Source organism: Seriola aureovittata, chromosome 3 (assembly GCF_021018895.1).
Source record: "Seriola aureovittata isolate HTS-2021-v1 ecotype China chromosome 3, ASM2101889v1, whole genome shotgun sequence".
NCBI classification, from domain to species: Eukaryota; Metazoa; Chordata; class Actinopteri; order Carangiformes; family Carangidae; genus Seriola; species Seriola aureovittata.
The window spans coordinates 13,307,846-13,328,640 of record NC_079366.1 but is presented as its reverse complement, the minus strand read 5'-3'; the positions used below and the strand labels follow the sequence as shown (position 1 = coordinate 13,328,640).

The 20,795-nt window shown below is 39.1% G+C and overlaps 1 protein-coding gene across 2 annotated transcripts in view; it reads left to right on the top strand.

Moving 5' to 3' along the window:
• Positions 1-346: 346 nt before the first annotated feature.
• Positions 347-20,795, top strand: part of LOC130165275 (inactive rhomboid protein 2-like) — a 29,397-nt gene continuing 8,948 nt past the window's right edge. Inside the window, exons 1-14 of one of the 2 annotated variants that reach the window (XM_056370392.1) lie at positions 347-478; positions 5,450-5,522; positions 11,849-11,995; positions 13,977-14,128; positions 14,840-15,023; positions 15,790-16,011; positions 16,644-16,772; positions 17,456-17,565; positions 17,941-18,159; positions 18,498-18,609; positions 19,061-19,135; positions 19,678-19,839; positions 20,474-20,559; positions 20,693-20,756. In XM_056370392.1, the coding sequence (XP_056226367.1) occupies positions 11,861-11,995; positions 13,977-14,128; positions 14,840-15,023; positions 15,790-16,011; positions 16,644-16,772; positions 17,456-17,565; positions 17,941-18,159; positions 18,498-18,609; positions 19,061-19,135; positions 19,678-19,839; positions 20,474-20,559; positions 20,693-20,756 (1,650 nt within the window). In that variant the 5' untranslated portion in view covers positions 347-478; positions 5,450-5,522; positions 11,849-11,860. The remainder of the gene's footprint in view (positions 479-5,449; positions 5,523-11,848; positions 11,996-13,976; positions 14,129-14,839; positions 15,024-15,789; positions 16,012-16,643; positions 16,773-17,455; positions 17,566-17,940; positions 18,160-18,497; positions 18,610-19,060; positions 19,136-19,677; positions 19,840-20,473; positions 20,560-20,692; positions 20,757-20,795) is intronic. The other variant, XM_056370399.1, reaches the window with a different exon arrangement.

Sequence of the window (20,795 nt, the reverse complement as noted above, 5' to 3'; positions counted from 1 at the left end):
TACGTAAATTTACACCAGGCCTGAGCGTGTGCAAAGTTTCATGAGTTTTTGAACATGGGAAAGGCCTCAAAAAGGCAATTTATTAGTCGGAATAATAATAATAAATACTAAAGTTTCAATATGGTCCGATCTGGTGCTCGGGCCCTAATTATTTTTTAATTTAATCAAATCTTATTTACATTTTTAAATCTTATAAAGCACAGGTAAATAAAATTTGAACTATTTTCACCACATAGCCCTGTAGTTTCCACACACGGCCGGGAGTTTGAGGGGGTTGGACCGGACCCAGCTCCTCTCCTCTGGCGATAAGATAAGTCGTAACTCCGCCCCCTGCTCCTCCGTGGAGCTGCAGTCAAGGATGTTGGAAGAGAGAAAGAGGGAAGTAGTAGACACTGGTGGACAGTAGCCTACAGTACCGTAGCACTTCGGACAAATACCCTCTGCTAATGAATAATAAGCCACTTATTTCTTCTTGGAGGTGAGTGAAATGAGACTTTTTAGACCTTACATTTGTTTGTGGAACGTTACAGCCGTTAAAAGTTAACTTGAAGTGTTTGGATCCACGGTCATTATCGAGTTTTTTTATTTTTTTAAATAGAAAACAATGATAAATATCTTTAAGATCACCGCGTATAAGTTGTGTGAGAAAGGGAATTTTATTATTAGGTGTAAATTTAGCTAAATTAAATCTTTTTTAAAGAAAACACATTGCACCGCTAGTGACAGTTACAACGTTAGCTTACAACAGTCGTTTTCACCTATCGGTCTAGCCGCTGAAAGCATGCCCTGGCAAGCCCTTTGTTGCTGTACCCGCCGAGACAAATACGTGCGGATACCATTATTCATCTCAAATTCTCTTCTGTTACCCCTTTAAAGTTAATTATAGTCACCATGTGCCGTCAAATTCATCCGCTGTTTCACCCCTCCCAAGTGTTTTTCAAAGTATTTAAGAGGGTGTGTTCACACACTGTGTTCCACAGGAATTTAATGAGGAATGGCAGAAAACTGAAACTGACATTTTCACCTCAATTATGACAGAAATGAACTGCACCATAGAAATACGTTTTGGTTCTTGTGTAGCTTATCTTTAAATCATATCGTTTTGTAGTTGTACACAGTGGTGACAAAAATAGACACAGTCCACTGAGCCACAGAGTTGCTGCCTAAAGATGACTGCAGATACAAAAAATGAATAACTGTTGTGTTCATGTTCATGTCAACTGTCCTTACAGTTACCTCTCCACCTCCTGTAGAGAGTTACATAATTCTGTACCAGTTTTTGCCAGCATTTCTCAGATGGGTCTGTTGAGGATAAAACCTTATCAGATGTTTCTCTTTGGTCTGAAGCAGAAACGTTTGCAGCAGTTGGACTAAAATGGCAAAACACCTGTTTTTGCATACCTATCAGATTAATGGCATCCTCAGTTAATTCGGAAAACAGGATGAAAATGCAGGCCAGTGTTACTCAGCACAGTCTTCCTCTTGTCACCAGTTATTACAGATGTGCTGAATGAAGGGCTTTAGATGATGAGAAATAATGGTGTACTCTGCAGGGAGTTTAGGTGCCACTTAAGTTAACTTAAGTTTCAGCCTTCACTGCCATGCATATACTTTTTCCATCAACATATGATTAATACCAAAATTATGCATAAAGTACAGAAGGCCCTCATAGTGGTGGGTGATGTGGTCAAAATTATCATTGCAATACTTATCGCAGCATTATTGCAGTGTTTGTCCTACTATATTTGTTTGTATTCAAGATCATATGAGTATAAGTGGAGGAGCAGTCTTTTGTTCGGGGTACTCTTGATACACTAGTGCAGGGGAAAGTGATAGTCACACATTGCAATTGAATACAACCATGTCTTCAGATAACTTGAGATAACTGAGACATAAAAAACATGTACAAAGGCAGTCTTAGTACATACAGATCAGTTTCAACTTTGCAATTCATTTTTAAGTTGTTGCTATTAGAAAACACTCATGACATAATAATTAACAGTTAATTCTATTTCAAAATATTCATGATCTTAAGTCTATGAACTCAGTTGTTTATAGTGATGTCTTTGTATTTTTTATTAGTTTTATCTCAGTATTTCAGTATCCTTGTTGGAATTCAGAGTTTGCTTTTTTACTTGCACAATACTGTAGAAGTACACACAATATTGACGTATTTCTTATGTTATTATTTTCATAAGAAATGCTAATTTTACTAACAACAAAATATCAGACTAATCATTCGCTTGAAATAGCATTAGTCTTCATGTTACCTATACTTGTAGGGTCTGCAAACATATTTAACTGTCCTCATAGAGTGATTCAAAACCTAATCACCTCATTCTACATGCGGTACCCTGTTATAATCCACCCTGTGTCATCTACTGTCCGTGCATGTATCTGTTAACAAAAGGAAGCAGTGAGTAAGTGAGTGGAGTGTTATTTAACAATGTTTTCAATTGCAGTGTATATAAGCACATCACACTAACTTTTCTGCAGCTGTGAAGACAAACTAGAAAAAAGAAGAACCTCATTTCATAAGCATAGAAGGCAGGTTGTATGTTGTACAACATGCTGTTACCCAGCAGCTGCATGTGCATGGTTGAACTGACATGTCGTCTGCACCAGCTGTGCACCTGTCAGTGAGTTAACAGACTCAAAGAAAACTGTAATCCAGTGAATATCAGAATGTTTACACTCTGTTACTATAAGGAAACACTTCATCAGAATCAGCAAGCAAGCAAGCTCTGTCTTTATTGACTCGGTACATATTTAGTCATTCTGTTCTTTATGTTCATGTTTCCAGAAATAAGATTTTGTTTGTTGTTAAACCTGGTTTTGAACAAATTTAGTAGATTTCTCTAGAGGTCTCCAGATGGGGTCTGTTGATCTTCAGGGCCTTTAATGGATTTCCAGATGGTTCCCCAGAAACTGTGAAGTGGTTTAATAGATTGATTGTTGCCTCTTAGGGAGCATTAGAATGAAATAACAGGGAATATATCTGCTCAGAGGTTTTTAGTGTCTATGTTGTTACCTTTCCATGAACAGAGTACTAAAGCCCATTTTATCTAACAGTAACAGAAAAGAACATGGAGCCTGAATAATGTATACCTACTTCTGCTGGTGTTAAAATTTGAAGTTTGGAAACCCCTAGGCTTATCCACTTGCATTCAGTGTCTTCCAGTTTGTCGAAGTGTCACAAACAAATAGTCACATCACTTACCTCTCAGGGCTTTCCTTCCATGATCGTATCTGTTTTCAGCTATAAGGCCAAGAAAACACAGTGCCTGTTTTTTCTTTTATAATAACAACCAGCTTCAGTAACAGGAGTATCAAGCTGCTGGCCAGGCTGTTGGAATTTTTTCCCCTTCACTCCCATGCCAGCCTTCGTTCCACAGTGCATGACACATTATCTCAAAAATATTGGGACACTCCGGAAATGCTTTGAAACTCAGAGAGACATAACCCTTAAAAGGATTTTTGTGGATACTCTGACTTTGCTTTAGAGCTCCCAAGGTGCAGAGAGTGGTTTGTACAGACCATTTGCATTTATTGTGATATTGAAAAAGCTAATTTCTCTCTGCATTTCTTGCCAGATCCCGGAGGGGACAAATTGTCTTCACTTGAGTCTGGCACCAAATTTAACTTGTGACAGTACGCTACTTTGTCTATCTCAGTTTTAACAGTCAAGCTGGGCTACTTGACAGGAATTTCTCTGAGAAAGCCCTCAGAAGCCGGCTGTTTTGGGTGACACATTTTAGCACAAGTCTGCACAAACTTGTTATACCAGTGACAGAGAGAAAAACATGACAGGGTAGTAGTAACTTGTTTTTCTTACATGTGCACTCATTGTATGAACATTAGTTGATTGCAAGAAACTCTTTGACCGGGAACAAGTGCAGTGCTGTTGCTGAGGTATTTGCAGTAGTGGCTCACTGTCTTGCGGGTTTGGGCATGCAGGCTCTTGGAAAATGGTGCAATGTTTTACACTGTTTCTGGAATGATTAGGTTGAACCCAAGGTCCTTTTCAAACAACATGCCTCAATAGTAAACATGAATTACTGTCTTCAAATGGCTTTAAAAACAAACTATTGATTTGTGTGAGGCACCAAAGCCAAAGAAGGGTAATGGGATATATAAAGAATCATGGTTTTGTTTAGAGAATCATCATCATGAGATAATATGGTTGGAGGTGAAGAATGAGTGGGCAGTTTCGATTGTTGCTCTGACTGTTTAGAAGCATGCAAACACACAGATACCAGTGAAACTCACACTCTCCTACACCTTCAGTAGCATTCAAATGGTTAAGCTCCTGCTGGCATAATGACTGCCTGCTCAGTCATGGTCAGATTGTACCGTAAACACATAGCAACAGTGCAAACAGACCAAACCAGATCATCTTTTGAAAAGGTGTATGAAGTATCAGTTGGATGTTATTTAAGTGCTACAATAAAGCTTTTGAATGTCATAAAAAGGCCTTGTTAAAGCACACGACTCTTCTTCATTCTCAAGGCAGTCTGCCTTGAGCTGGCGGCTGGCCCGTGCACTGTAAGACTCTGTTACACTTCTTTCTGTTCCTCCATATACAGCGCGGGACTGGTCCAGCAGCTCTTGTTGAGATGGATAGGCGTCATCACGCAAACTATGTTTGTCAGACATGGAAATGGGAAAGAAACATAATTTTCATAAGTAGCATTTACTTACGTATAAATACTACAACCATATTGGGTTGCTGTTTGCTGTTTGCAACAGGAAAAGTCAGAGTTTTCCAAAATGAGGATTTGCAATTTTTGTGGTCAGGGGAAAAATTTTGACAGTAATAACTAGCGTGTGGGAGGTTCCATACCAAATTCCAGGGTCAATTTCAGTTAAATCTGTTTGTCCTAGTTCTTCACATAACTCTTGTTCCAGAGCCACTGTCAGTCAGAGGTGACATAAAAAAAAAGAGGGCTACAAACTAAAGCGTGATGCTAAAATAACTGCACTGTGGCTTCTACATGTCACATATAAATTTGCACTTGCATAGTTGTGCGCACACTTACTGATTGTGTGAAACATAGAGTCTGTGTGAGGATATGAATATTTTCAGAACATCATCGCTTGTACTCGGTTCAACCATCAATGCTGTCCTCAGTCATACTAATGAAAAAATTACAATTCCCACTATCATTCTTCCCTCACTCTTTGATTCTCTGATGCCTCATGATTTTGATCACACTTCCTCTGCATGTGTAAAGTTGTATTTAATAGATTTTAGGATTGCTGTGCTCCTCTTGTGTTTTCAACATATTGCAAAGGTTAAGGGACATTTATTGGTCAACATTAAAACCATTTATCTCATTTAAAAGGCTGTTTGAGAATTGTTGCTGATTAAAGTTTGTGGTAATCACGTTTAAATTATCACTCGTGGTAAACTAACAGTTACACACGTTTTTGTATATGTCCCTGTCAGGATCTACAAACGAAGATCTACGTAGAACTTGGTGGATGTTAAGAAGAAGAAGTGATGAGACGTTTATCTGAAGGTCAGTTCCTCATTTAGCCTCCCAAGAGTTTCAGAATAAGCGCAACAGCAGCTCTGACTGTAACATCTGCTGTTTCTGCTGCACAGTTAAATGACACACTCAAAATTCTACTCGCTAAATGACTCATTCAGTGTTGAATTGTATCAGTGTATCGGACATTAGTATAGGACGTTATCATGAGGTAAATCGTCATGAATACTGTATTCAGACTTCATTTGAATAAAGTGAATAAGTGAAGTGAGTGAACAAAGGAAGGATGTTGTGTAATATTGTCTGGTGCTCAGGCTTCGCTTTTCACACACTCCCACCAGTATCAGAAGCGCCACCATGTGACATGTTAAATGATCACTATCTCAAGGTTATTATTTTCTTTCTGATGTTTGATGATGAAAGCTAAACTTATCAGAAAGAAGAAGAAGAATACCTTTCTCTGCATATAGACTCCTTGCATGTTCACATAAAGGATTTGCTTTGATAGACTTTGATAGACCCGCAAAAAAATATTTTGACAAGTTACACTTAAGCGGACCTGTTATTATCACTTGTTTCCAAACAGAACATTTGTATTTTCCTGCCCCCATATGCTTTCTCAAACTTCTCAAACTTAGATCTTGCGCAGAGAACCCTACACCTTGATTAACAGAGAGGAAAATATATTAATGTGATGACTAAAAATCACAACAGAATTAAAAGGCTTGGATGTTATGTTACATGGTTCATTGTAAATATGTAAATTGAAGGAAGTAATTGACAAGAGCACATAGACAAAAAAATGCTGCTCCCCCCTCTGCTTGACAAGGCCCAACCTTTGTCAATGGGCAATCGCCTCCACTTCTGTATTGTTCTGATTGATGTCTGTTTTTAAGCTTTAACTGGTCAAGCACCGCTTGCCTTGCTTGTCCTGATGGCACGCCACTAATCTGAATATTGATAATGAATATTAATTACGGTCTGTTTCCATTAGATGCCGTTGGCCAGTCCTCTATATTTAGTCAGTAGCTTCTCTGTAAGTTATAATAAGAAATCCCCACCTCAAAACTTCCCAACTCAGATTTCCCCTAATTGTGAGGGAAAATCAAATCATCGTCTTATTGACAGCACTTCTCATTTGTATAAGCATTCTCTGGTCAGTGACAAGTATTGATAGCAGCTGTTAATGTTGGTTACTTTCACCACGTCTGAAGTAGATTTGATGCTTATTCGACTACTACAAGTTGCTCTGGCAAGTCACGTAAATGCTTAAAATGGAAAAGTAGAAAAAAGACCGAGCTAAGCACTCGCACCACTCACTCTTATCACCACACAGTAAGCAGCAACAACATGCTTTTTACTGTTGCGGAGGCGCATAGTGCCGTTTCTCAACGGTTCCCCTGCCTCAGATGTGAGAAGAATGCCAAAAATACTTTGTGAGTGAAAGTCTGGTTGGTTTTGAAGTCGGCATAGGTGATGTCTCAATTTTTTTAGACATGATATACAGAAGGTATGTGATTGGAGCACTGCCTAAAGGTCCCTTGATAATAATAGCTTAATCAAGTAAAATCTATTATATAAACACTGTTTGTAGTGTTTTACATTCAGCATGTGTTTTACACAATCATAACTTTCAGATTTTGTTAATTGTCAAACATTACATCTGCACTTAAGATCATGTTAATTTATGTATGTGTGCTTGGCTCAAGTAGTCAACTGGCGTGTAGAGTGAGTGTAGCAGAAAATGAAACATGATATCTTTCCCACCCCCCCTACATACTAATTATGTATAGGATTTGTAAGAATGGGACAATTTGCCCTGGCTGCATTTGTAGTCTGTTACAAATTTCCAAAATTATATAGTTCTTAGTTAATGAGCACAGTCCAGCCTGTCAGGCTTAGAGAGACAGCACTGCCTTGAGCATCAGGCAAATGGGAATACACACACACACACAAACAAACACACTGGCACATTCTCAGGGCAGGTTTCCCCTGGGGGAAGAGACTGAACCATGGTGACACCCTCCCACAGGTACATGCGATATCCCCAAACACAAGGAGGTGGAGGTGACACACACACACACACACACACACACACACACACACACACACACACACACACACACACAGCAACAGTTCTTTTGATCGATGGTCAAGTAAGGACCACTTTAGGTGAACCAGTGAATTAATAGACCACAGTGAGGCATAAACACGCAGGGGCACTTGTTCCATGTCATGTGATGACATTAGCTATGGATGATGTCATTGTGGACATACCTCCTCGCTCTGACATGTGACTCTGGTATCCGTGACCGCAGTGAGTGAGTCGGCAAGTTGACCCTCCCACATCTGTGGTTTGGAATCATTGTATTGTCTCTCTTGAGGTTTCCTCTTTTTTTTCCTTTACATGTCAAGGGTTGTTTTTAAGCTTTTCCTTGTCTTCTCATCAAGCTTAAACTTGACTTGATTAGACTTTGATTTTTCATTTCTTGTCATTCCATCCATGGTTATAGAAACACAACTGAAGCATGACATACTATGTGTTATTCACCCAAGATCCATGTGTTACATTTGATAGTTAAATTTCACATTAGCTGTGGTATGTATGTATGTATGTGGACATACATACAGATACAGAGAGTGCACAGGTGGTTAATGATTAGATGTTTATTAAGCAAACATGCCCTTATGGTGCTGCTGCTTGCTGGCATACTTTCATTTCTAGACACAGCTGAGGAATTGACATGGATTCAATAAAAAATAATGGAGCTCATTCTTAAGATATTTTTTTGTTGGTGGTATCAGCAGTCTGTCAGAACAGACTTGCTGTTTACAACTAGTAAAACTGTCCCGTTATCCATAACCTGCCTGTCATTGAGCAGATCACAGTGAACCAAATTAAATGTCTACTGTCTACTGTAAAAATATCTTGGCTAGAGTGATGCTGCTTGAACACTTTTTTATTGTTTCAATAAAGAAAATTAACTATATACACTCTGAAGACTTTACCACTCCTTTCCCTGGTCCCTAGCGTAATGCTTCCTATTGCCACTCAACAAATAAATAAATTCATTAATAAATAAATAAATCTCCAATCATAGACTAGGTAAAAACAAATTGTGAAAAATATGGTAAGTTGCTAGCCAGATCTAATAACAAATTCTAAACATGTTGAGGATCTGGACCCTGGGTCTAGTTTGAGACTCATGCTTTATATCATGACTCTTGCAACTGTGATATACCTGGGGGAAAAAAATTGTAGGTTGCCAATATGGTATAATTTTAACTTATGTGTAACTTAAAGGTCAAGTTGAGTTGAGTATCAATATATTTACATCTTTAGGTAAAATGTTAAAACGTTTCACTGTCCCTGGTTAGAGCCTCACATAGGTCCCATCCCTCTGTTCTCTTCCCTCTGACAAACACAATCCGCAGTCCATCCCCATTAGTTTTCCTGTGTAGTTCCTAACATCTGCCTGTCTGCACTGATAGACTGTGGTCGGCAGCAGTCTCTCTGCCACTTGAGCGCTCTGTCCATTAGCCAAATTCCTAACTATTTCATTATCTAAGTGGATGAGTTCCAGCCCCTACCCACTACACCACTAAACCACAGGTTAGATTGCCAGTAGCCTCCTCTCTTGTCTCAAGAGGACTGAATCAGGCTTTATGCCTAAACATGAAATATTTAATATTGAAAATATATGAAATATTTAACACACCTAATTGAAAACACGGTTAGCAGAAGTGAAAGTTACATCCCTTTTCCCATAAAGGTACTGTACAAATGCTGTTTTGGGGGGCGAGTGCAAAGTAAGTGACACAGCCTATATGTAAAGCCCTGTCTAACCGTGTGTTGGCTCTGTAGTGGAAACTAGGCTATTGACTGAGGTGGTGTCAGATTTCTCTGCTGCTGCCATTCCTGCTGCAGACACCCAGGGTCTCGAATTGATTTTTCTAAAACCACAACTCCAGGACAACTTCAAGGCTTTCAAGACCGTAACGACATAATGGATGTGTTGGCCAAGGCTTGTGACATTATAGGTTTGTGTCTACAATGCCTTAGATTTTTCTGGAAATACTGTAATGCTATGAGACTTTCTTAGCTCCAGGAATAGACTGGCTGGTTGCTCCGCTGGTGACTGTGATTGGTAAAGACTGGCAGACAGAGATAATTAAGTTTTGCAATATTATTCCGTCCCTGAATGGACAAAGAGACAGGTAATGAGTTGTTATATGAACTCATCTAAGAAGACTCCGGATGTGTTCTATGTGTTATCTGTGTGGTCCAAAGTATGTGCACAGACTCAGTAACTTGATGCATTGTCAGTAAACACAGACTATAAGACACAGTGATATTGATAGAAGTCATCCCACCGGTACTGAGTATTTTTTGAATAGCTGGGTGTACAGTGTGTTTTAGACATGATCTCATTCAGAAACAACTTATATCGAATACAGATGCAGAACAAGCTTCAACTGCTAGATCACCATTATTAGATGTGTTCAACAAAAAGAGCTGCAAGGTTGTTTTCAATTCAAACAGAGGAAAAGGATATGGATTACTAACCATCTTGAGGATACATGATTATTGGAGAGCACTATTGACCCCTGTCATGTGATGTCATCGGGTGTCACTCCCAACAGCTTAACAGCTGGTGTATCAGTTGCTTTTTCATTAGTGTTTCAAGTGTTTACATTAGGTGCTGCAGTATCGATGTCTGATTTTTAGTTGTCTAACTGGTTCCCTTGAATTATTTTAAAGCCTCTGGTTGGGCTGGGTGGCACTGTGTGATGTTAAACGTATATTAGAGCTGCACAATCCCTTTTAATATCTCTCTCTGGGCAATTCTGTAATGTTTAGGAATGCGTTTGGTATTATAAATATATGATTTTTTTATGATGTGATGAAGCACGTTCATTTGTCAAGTGCTTCATTTGTTGGATTAGCCAAAGGCATACATGTCCATGTGGTTATTTTGTCAATGAATGGTTTACTGAATAAACTTCCTGAAAATGTGCTGCATCCCTATAAACAATATAAAATTACAGATGCCATACACATATGTATTATCCAGGCCTCTGTGTTAAAAACCTGTATCTTTCTCAGGCAAATGTATCTTTATGTATCTTTTATGAATTTTGTTTTGACCGCTTATATTATTTGCATATATATATATGTATATATTCACAGTGCATAACACAGGAAGCAACACCAGCTTCCTTTCCTTCCACCTCTTCCTTAATACAGTAATTACGTTAGTTTGAATCAATTACCTAAGCACTGTTTAGCAAGACAAGTTTGCAACCCTTAATATAACACCATCTCTCATCTGCTGGAAGTGAATGCAGAGCCTTTTAAGGGTCACTTAAGATATTGCCAATCAAGGTAATCAAAAAGCAAGGGAAGTTGGCAGGGATTTTTGTTTTAGCAGATTGAACTGGAAGAGAGCCAGCTCCTGACTTTGTTTGGATAGACTGTAGTCGTTTCCTTTTTGAGAGATTGTTGAGGGTATAAAGGAAAGGGGTAGGTCCCCACAAGAGACTTGACACAACACATTTAAGTTCCTAAAACGGATTTTTTTTTTTTTTCTGCTGTTGTTTTAGCTCTTGTGAGATAAGAATTGAGCTTGGTTAAATATGTTTACTCTGCCTCAGTGATCTAGTCCATTTTTGGCATAACATTAGTTATATAATATCAACATGCATTCACTAGTAAAAATAGGCTACATGTTCTAGCAGTGCTAGCAAGATTTTAGTTTTACAGAAATATTTAATATAATCCGCTATCATTATAGACTTTAGTCACAGTTTTTATTTGGTGTTACAAATTTTGCCTTGAGTTTGGGAAAAAAAGGGTGTTTATGGATATATTTTGTCATATTTGTGTTGAATTGACAGCAATCCTGTTGAGTAATCTTACGTAACGAGATAGGCTATTACCTCACTGCCAAATATTGAGTTGGTACTTCATTTATGCATTTTGAGTATTAACTTCTGCATATCTTCTAACTAAGCACACACTGTTGCAGTGCTGGTGCTAATTTTATCTTGTAGCTCACCCATTTTAGACTGAGACTATTTTCATTTCACACATACAGTAAATCCCCCAAAACTTGGTTTAGTGGTAAAAGAGCAGCTGTAATGGCCATAAAATCTGTGGTACTGATGGATGCATGTGGTGTGAAAATTGTTGTAAATGCTTAAAAGTAGCTAGAATTAGAAAGGGCATGTAAAATCAATTTAACATCATCTAGTTAAAAGAGGTCTCTTTCTCTTTACTAAAGTATGATAATTGTGTAAAACAGTCTTATGTGACATGAATGTTCGAGTTATGCTTATGCTTTTCTCATCTCCAGCACTCTGACAGGATGGCATCACAGGAGGGGAAGGAGCCCCCTCCAAACAGAGGTCAATCAGATAGCCGTCTAAAGAGTAAGAAGCCGCCCAGCCTTGTAATAGCCATCCCTCCACCAGAGGTGATGTCCCACGACCCTGCGAAACAGGTAAGCTGATCATTTGGACCTGACCCTGTCCTTCAGTGCCTGGCCTCTTCGAAACAGATGTTCATTTACAAGATGTGTTATCACAATAACTCACCACACCCTCTTTTAATGCTGGTGTTAAGTGCTTTCTCATTCATGTTGAGTTCATTTAAGTTTTAAAAAGTACCCAAAGGCTGCGGTCTCTATTATACTATATAATATTTATTGTCAGAAATCATGAATTGACAACAAGAATAGTTTTTCATTTACATTGATTTCCTTAAAGAGCAGGGAAATGGCTTAATACTAACCATGAATGCAGCAGTTCACTGTTTTTCTAATGCAAGGACATCAACCATTTGTTCAAAGAGTAATAAAAAAAGCAATAAAAAAATCCAAAACACCCGCATACCTTCCCTTTCCCCTGAGACCCTCCCCAATCTGTGGGGGAGTCAAACATTCATTATCACAGTGTACACACACGCACCCATGCACGTACTCACTCACGCACGCTCACACACTCACACACACATAGAGGTTTAAAAAACATGGTCCTAATTAACTCGATAGATAGGCTTGATATTTTGATTAGGAACCCGCAGAGGATTGAATTAGGATAAAAACATGCTCAGCAGTCATTACAGGAACTTTGATATTGCCTACATTCTTATATCAGTTCACTTTAGGTCACTTTATGCATTGATAGACTGATACTTTAGAAGGATGAGTCATGCCTACTAATTATTTGACTTACCATATACAGAGGAAGAGAAAAAAAGATTTCAGGCAGTACTTTATTTTTAAAAGTTCAAAAGGGTTTTAACTAGGTTAATGTGGTGGCATAGTATTCGGCTGTGCCTCTGAATTTGCCATTTGCTCGAGCAGGGAGGCATTTTGGACAGCTGTCTTGCAGTTTATGGGCACAAGGCCATACATTTTCCCCCTGTGGGCCCCATGCTCAGAACACAAACGATGACATTTCAGCTACACAAAGTAGTAGGTAGACAGAGTTTAATTGAGCATGTTACAGTTAAACTGTTGCTATAGAGCAACTAGTGTAATAAACATGCAAATGTATGAACTTGGGCATGTGCTGTAGCTTAGTTGTTACAAGACGGAAGAGAAGCAGAAAGAGGCCCCACACTTACTCCACAGACTACAGTATTTCCATTACTAATACCAAATTAAATCTACACTATAGATGGCGGAATATCTGGAGGACCGACTGACCACACACCCTGCAGGGTGTTTTGCTCTGGAAGTGCACTGTCAAGTGTGACGTTGTGTGGATGATGTTTGCTGGATAAATGCAGGCAAAGCAATCAGCCTCGACATGTACATTTTGAACAGACACTGCACTACTCATTTTAAATTTGGAAATGCTTTGCTAGATGCACTGATCACTGCATACAGTATGTTCAAGAACTACTATTGTGCAAAAAGTCATTAATTGTCACCAACTGCAGAGTCGCTACAGATTAAGATAATCAGACACATTGGAATCACTGCTCATTTAACAGAAGAACACTAAACAGCATTGGAAGAGTTTAAAAGAACAGGAAGACAAATTGTTTCAAGTGTTTTTTACTTGCCCTTTCAGTCATACCCAGCCACACAAATTATTGACACACAATTGTGTATGCATTAAATGTGCACTTAATCCAAGTATCGGATTGCAGCCAGTGCAATAATTGCCTAATTATTTTCTTAACACCTTTATAAATTGATAGTAGTTTCATTTGGGATGTTCCTGAGGGTTCTGCAATAATTATATTTTATTCTCCTAATTAACCTGCAGCCTTTCATAATTATCCAGGTCTGTGTGTAATCTATGTCTCCTCTGCCTTGCTGCTGCTTTATTTACGTTATTGTAATATTCCACTGATTAAACACTGATTAAATAACTCAGTTATCAACTGTGTAGGCACTATTTCTATTTTTTTTAATGTAACAACAATTAGCCTGCTATACTGAAACATTACTTCTCCTTTCTTCTTGTCAGCCGTTGCGACCATCTCTGAAAAAAAGTGAGAGTGGTCAAGCAACCGGTTCTGTGTCGGAGAGTGTGAGCGGAACCGGCGATGGAGGCTTCTTATCCAGAGACAGAAGGCCAAAGTTGGGTAGACAAACCTCACTCTCTCAGAGCATTCGCAGGTAAAATGGAAAGTGTATTATTTGAATATGTATTATTATTTATGTTCATGTTGCTCATAATTCAGGTTGCTCGTGAGAGTCAAGTCTGACAGTTTTTAATTAGAGACCCACGGGATAAACAAATAGTCAGTTAGGTCGTGAACCCAAGATAAAAACAACCAGCAAAGCACTATAGTTATTATACAAGAAATGCAAGCACTCTTCACTGCTGGTCATTCACCCTAAGGGGTCAGAAAGTACAGATACTATTCCCCACAACTCATTCACCAAAAAAAATTATTCTCTAGGATCCTTTCAATTAATAGACAGTCAGTAATGGAGCCATTATTTTCAGTAGCAGCAACATATCCCATGAATCTGATGGTTGAGCATAGAGATAAAAATTGCAGTAGGTATAATTTCTGATGTACAGTATTTACATGCATTTCTGCTCCTAACATATTCTGTAAAACGTCTTCAGTTGATTTTGTTTTGTTTGTGTCTTTATGTGCTCATGAACACATGTTATTTAAAAGTGTGGCATCTTGTTTTGGCCCGTTTCAGCTCATTGCCCATTGCACAATTTCTCACATTGTTGGGATGTTACTAGAAAAGGTGTTGCACACATTATTCAAATGCCCTCTTCCTGTGTTACCTTAGCATCATCTGCCCTTGCTGTTTGACCATTTATTATGTGATTCTGAGGCCACCCTCTTCTTTCGGTACTTCCAGGAATACAGCCCAGTGGTTTGGCGTGGGGGAAGACTGTGAGACCAAGCAGCAGGTATGGCAGAGGAAGAGCCTGCGTCACTGCAGCCAGCGCTATGGCAAGCTGAAGGCCCAGTATAGAGAGCCGGACACAGCCACCAGCATCGACCAGGGCCCGGACTCACCAGCCACACACAAGATGCCCAAGGTACTGTCAGCAGAGGCACACGGTTCCAACTACACATTATAATCCACCCATTAATTCACATCCTGATTGAGGTTTTATTTTATTGTTTGAATAGACTAAAATGTCCTACCATGGAAATAAGTTACACAGACAGCAAAAAGAAACAAGATGAGGTACACCAGTCTCACCAGTTATGAGGTCTGTCCAATAAGAATTCCCATTTCCAGCCAATTTCACAACCAGCCAAAAAGTAATAACTCTTTTTTTAATGTTATGACACTAAGAGACATCTCTGGGAGGATGGGAACAAAAAAATGGTGAGAGGAGGAGACTGAGGAGAGTGGGAAAATGTGTCTGGCTTTAATAAAACTTTAATGTTGTAGGGTCCCAGATGGTACTCCTCTCTGTCCAGGTCACACAGCTCTACTCACCATCCAGTATTTAGTTTTTCATCTTTTGCTTAACTTCACTCACTTTTTCGATCCTGCATTTGATCTTGTAATCCGGAGTGCCAGTGATGAAAATTTCCAGCTAGCAGCATTGTTTTTTACCTCTTACTGTACACACATACTATACTGTACACTGCACACTGACATAGGTAGCAAATTTCACAGTACTGTTTACTCAGCATAGCGTAAAGGTGATCTATCATTTATTTGTGATTTACTTTCTCTCTCCTATCATCTGCTCATTACCTGCGACTTGTGGCCAAGTTCATGTTACTGCCGGGGTGCACATCAAACATTTATGTCATGTTGAGTCTAATTTCTTTTTTTTTTTTTGGTAGATTGTGGATCCACTGGCACGGGGAAGAGCCTTCCGTTGCCCAGATGAGGTGGACAGTCGCTCCCCCAGGACACCCCACGCCACACAGGGAGTTCCTGTCACACCGGGGATTACCTCACTGAGCTCTTTCACTAGCCAGCGCTCCGGGTACAGCCGCTTCCCCAGACGCAAGAGGGAGTCCGTCGCCCGCATGAGCATTCGAGCTGCGTCCAACCTGCTGAGGGTGTGTATGGTTACCAGAATGCCTGTATATCTGTGTGTTAGGATCCATGCCAGATCAGGTCAGAGAATCATCGAGGGCACTGACTCATGTTGCTCTTGAGCATTTGGTGGGTGTTGTCAGTTTTTCTTTCTGCACCGCAGACAGCAGCTGCTAATTCTATTTAACACAGTAAAAACAGATACCAGATATCCGTGGAGTCTCAGTGGATTGGGATTTAGATTTAGAAAACTTGAGCATACAGGTTGTGAATAATCTCAGTTTCCATAGTCCAAATTATACAGTGTTTAGACTCCATGGAGATCTGTCATATTCTTTTATTACCATAATAGACAGAATGTAACTTGTTCACACCTTTACTCAGTTTAGAAACAACCTCAGGAAATTATATATTATACTATAGTATATTAAAACAAACTATTATAGACTAAAATATTTAAGAGCTGGAGGCTTTCCAGTGTTATGGCAAGTTAAGGAAATGTCATGGAATCAGACCGTTGGTTTCCCCTGCGTTTGTTTGCATTTCTAGTTGTCCATTGCTATTTTATTTCTAAGTAGAGCTGAACTACTTTCAGAAAATACTACTACTTTCAGATTGTGTATGAGTGAAATCACTTATTGTGTGTGTTTTCCAGGGTCGTAGTGGCTTGGCAGGCTCCCAGACAGGTCGCAGTTTCCCCAGGAGGAGCTTTGCCAGGCCCAGCTGGTTGGATGAGGACACGGTGGACTCTGCAGACACGTCTGAGTCGCTCTTCTTCAGTAAGGTCAGCAACCACTCTGTTAATCTTCCTGTTAAACCCTTGACAGCAGTTTCGATCTTTACTTCAACTTTAGTTGGAATTTATTTTTTTTTTTTCCATCTTAACTTCCTTCCCCTTCTTGAGTATGTCATCAGTAACGCTCCTCACCACTTGATTCCACTTTCACTGCTTATCTGCGACTTTTATCAGCCTCCTTTCTTCAGCAGCTTCTTTCTTTCTTTGTTATCTTTCTTACCTTTCTTCCTTGTCTTTGAACATTTACAGCATGTTGAACAGCAGCTGTGTTATCTATACTTTGGTAAATATGTACCTTCACCTCAGTCAGCAAGGACCATAACCTTTTCTCATGTCTTGCCATAAAATTCTTCCAAATTCTCATCTTTACTGCTAGGTATTACTATTTAATCTAATCAGTTGCTGCTTGAAAGACTGTAAAATCTGTATAGTAAAGGCTGCAAACTGCAAGTGAGAGGTTAAGCATGCATATCTAGAAAGTAATTTAAAAATAGGAATGTTTTGAGAGATATTACTTGGAAGATGTGCATTATCTCATGTGTCCATTATATCTCCCTCCCTGACATCTGCTATAACAGAAACAGGAAGAAACAGGGGCCCTCTCATTAATTAATACTCTCCTCTTTTTTTCTTCTCACACTCCCTCTTCCTCTGTGACCTCTGCTGCGTAGGTCGATGCCCATGATGAACTCTACTCTATGGCTGATGATGTGTTTGAATCTCCTCCAATGTCGGCAGCTTTTGCTCCCTGCGAACAGCCTGACCAGAAGTTCCCAAGCCTGTGAGTAAATTAATGCAGAACCAAAAACAATGTCTCTTAAGAATGATGCTGAACTGTGTCTCTGAGTCACTGAGGCTCCCACAGTTCCCAGACCTTTTAAGCAAGCCTTATTATGCCCACTCTAAAGGTCACTAAAGGTGAAAGGTCACTGAAACCCATGAATATAAAATGTAACAAAAGCAGAATTGGCATACGCTTTTACTTTTACTCTTTTTCTGCATTTTCTTGAGCTGTTCATTGCTTTTCATATATATGCATTTAATTTGTGCACCTTTCTTCTTTTCGTTAGTCTGTCTAACCACTGTCCACTACTCTTGCCACACCCTCTTATTTTTCATTTCTCTTCCTACCTACCTTTCTTCCTCCTAACTCCAGTAAGGACGTATCTCGGATGCCCAGGACACCAACAGTAGTGCCTGAAAAGATTCATCCTCGCCGGGGGCGTCGCATCGCCTCCCAAGTTAAGCATTTTGCATTTGACAAACATAAGCGTCAGTACGGCATGGGCGTTGTGGGGAAGTGGCTGAACCGGCACTACCGACGCAGCCTCAGCAGCAACGTCCAGAAGCAGCTGGACGACTTCCACAGCCACAGGTAGGGAATGAGTAGATACTGATGTGCACCGACATAGTACTGGATAATTCATGAACTTGAAATAATGGACTTGTGGCTCTCAGTCAGAGAGTGAAAACAAACCAGCAAAGTCATCTGCTTCACCATTTCATTTTATTTTATAGGCAGTTTGAACAGTAAAAAGTGACATAAAACCTCTGGACAGAAACCTTGATGGGTTATATACAAGCTACAGTAATCTTGACAGCAGTAAGAAGAGTTTTAGACAGAATTTCAGTTTCTCCACTTTAATGTGATGTTTGACTCCATGACTGACAGTTGGCTGATTTGCAGTGAATTTAGTTTTGTTTGGTTTTTAGGCCCTACTTTACCTACTGGATCACATTTGTCCATATAGTGATCACACTGCTGGCCTGCTGTACATATGGTTTTGCCCCTGTGGGGTTTGCACAACATTCTACATCTGAACTGGTAAGTGAAGCTCTGAGCTATAAGTCTCAGAAAAATCTCTCTTCATCATGAACTAAACAGGTGTACTATGAAATACTGATAAGAATTGGACTTTTTTTTATGATAAAAATAGGAGGTCAAAACACTGCTCTCTCTAGTGTCAAAATTGCTGCTACTGCTTTTTGTGAAAATGAGCATTATAACTACAAAGTAATGTTATTTTGATGTCCTTTTGTCTCAATACATGGTTGAGAGCATTAAATATTAAAAACGGTTCAATTATGTTGTTTTTTATGCGAACAAACACAAAGCAAAGGATGAGTTTAAATGACGAAATGTATTTATTTTATGAATTATTTTTCACTCAGAAATCATTAATTAACATTGAAATCATTCAATGTAATGGTACTTTTGTCACATTATGTACATTTAGCAGTTACAATGCCAATTGTGACTCTGTCGCCCTCTGTAGGTGCTGAAGAACAAGGGGATTTATGAGAGTGTCAAGTATATCCAACAGGAGAACTTCTGGATTGGTCCAAGCTCTGTGAGTCTCTTACTGGTCTCAGTTTAGCTGTTACCACTGTATGTTTTTAACTACCCATGTAGATGGACACACATAGGATGTTTGTCTTGATGTATAAAGCCTGGTGAACAGCTCGCTAAAAAGACCTGTTGTGATCATAGTCCTCACATTTCTCTTCTATTGCACAGTATGACGCATCAGTGGTTGACGCTGTTTGTTTTGTTGGGTGAAGGGTTACACCCATTCTCAAGTTATCACCTATTGTGTTTCCTGTCACATTTAGTAGGTTACTTCCCTAAAAATGTCGATTGTTTTTGTTCTCTGCATTTAACATTTAAGGTTTATCTTCAGTGTCAAGTGTCAGTATTTTAAGTTTAACCCAGAGGTTTCTGTATTTTCTGGAACATAAAAGAACAGTCATGCGGCATGAACACATACTGTATTTAGAACTTGTTAATTAAGTCAGAACTTAATCTCCAGAAATGATGCATGTAAAGAATATATTTGAGTTTTCTCTTGCTTTAGCTTGTATATTTTAAGAATATTTTCCTACCTTTTTATAGGAGGACTTGATTCACCTGGGGGCCAAGTTCTCACCATGCATCCGTCAGGACATACAGATAGTGAGTCTGATCCAGAAGGCAAAAGATCTGGAGAAAGAGTCTGGCTGTTGCGTCCAGAATGACAACTCTGGATGTGTGCAGACCCTCAGCTCCGACTGCTCCGTATGTTCTTTACCATGAACTTTCATGTTTACTACATTAGTTTATCAGTGTAAATAAAAACAACAACTTTTCTCTGGTTTTAGCAAGAACTTGAGCAAATTAACATTTAGGGGAATATGCACATGCAATTGCAACTGGTAATGTCAAAAATGCTTATGTTTCACACACCTATAGCCACAGAGTAGAAACAGCATACACTCTTAAACACTTGTCTGAGACATGATTTTATAATGTGTAAGTATATTATCACCTGTACAGTCATGCTAATTACTCGCAACACGCATTCTTTACGTACGTCCTCACAGTTTTTGCCATACATCACATTTGCCCTGCTCATAGATACACAGACCGGAATCAAAACTGCTATACTATACTAACTATAAATGTAGCAAGATTTAAATGTAACTTATCACTTTTCTCAGAACAAAGATATTTTTAAATTGCTTGTTGGAAAATGCAGTGATATCTTGTCAAGTAACATTTCTTAAAATAATTTGTTTACCTCTCTGTATATTTATTGGTAATGTACAAAATGTTGCATCCTAAATGTTTACTGTTCTGTTTGTTATTCAATTCCCATGTGATCCTATGAAATAAATACTAAAATTGAATACTAAAATAATTGTGCAAACAGGAGACGCTGGCCACATTTATTAAATGGAACAATGAGCATGTGGATATCAGCAGGTCCTCTGGTTCTGTCTGTCACCAGGATCCCAGGTGAGAATTTGTACAGTATGTGATTACTGTGCCACACGACATGTAGAACGCTTCTAAAAAAAAAAACCCAATAAGAATCAAGTAAATCGTTTCAAATCATCCTGTGTCCTCCTGTGTTGCATGTTGTGACCAGAGTGTGTGAAGAGCCTGCCTCTGCAGAGCCCCATACATGGCCAGATGACATCACCCAGTGGCCGGTGAGGGGAGACTGCTGCTTATTTGGAAATTCATTTTCT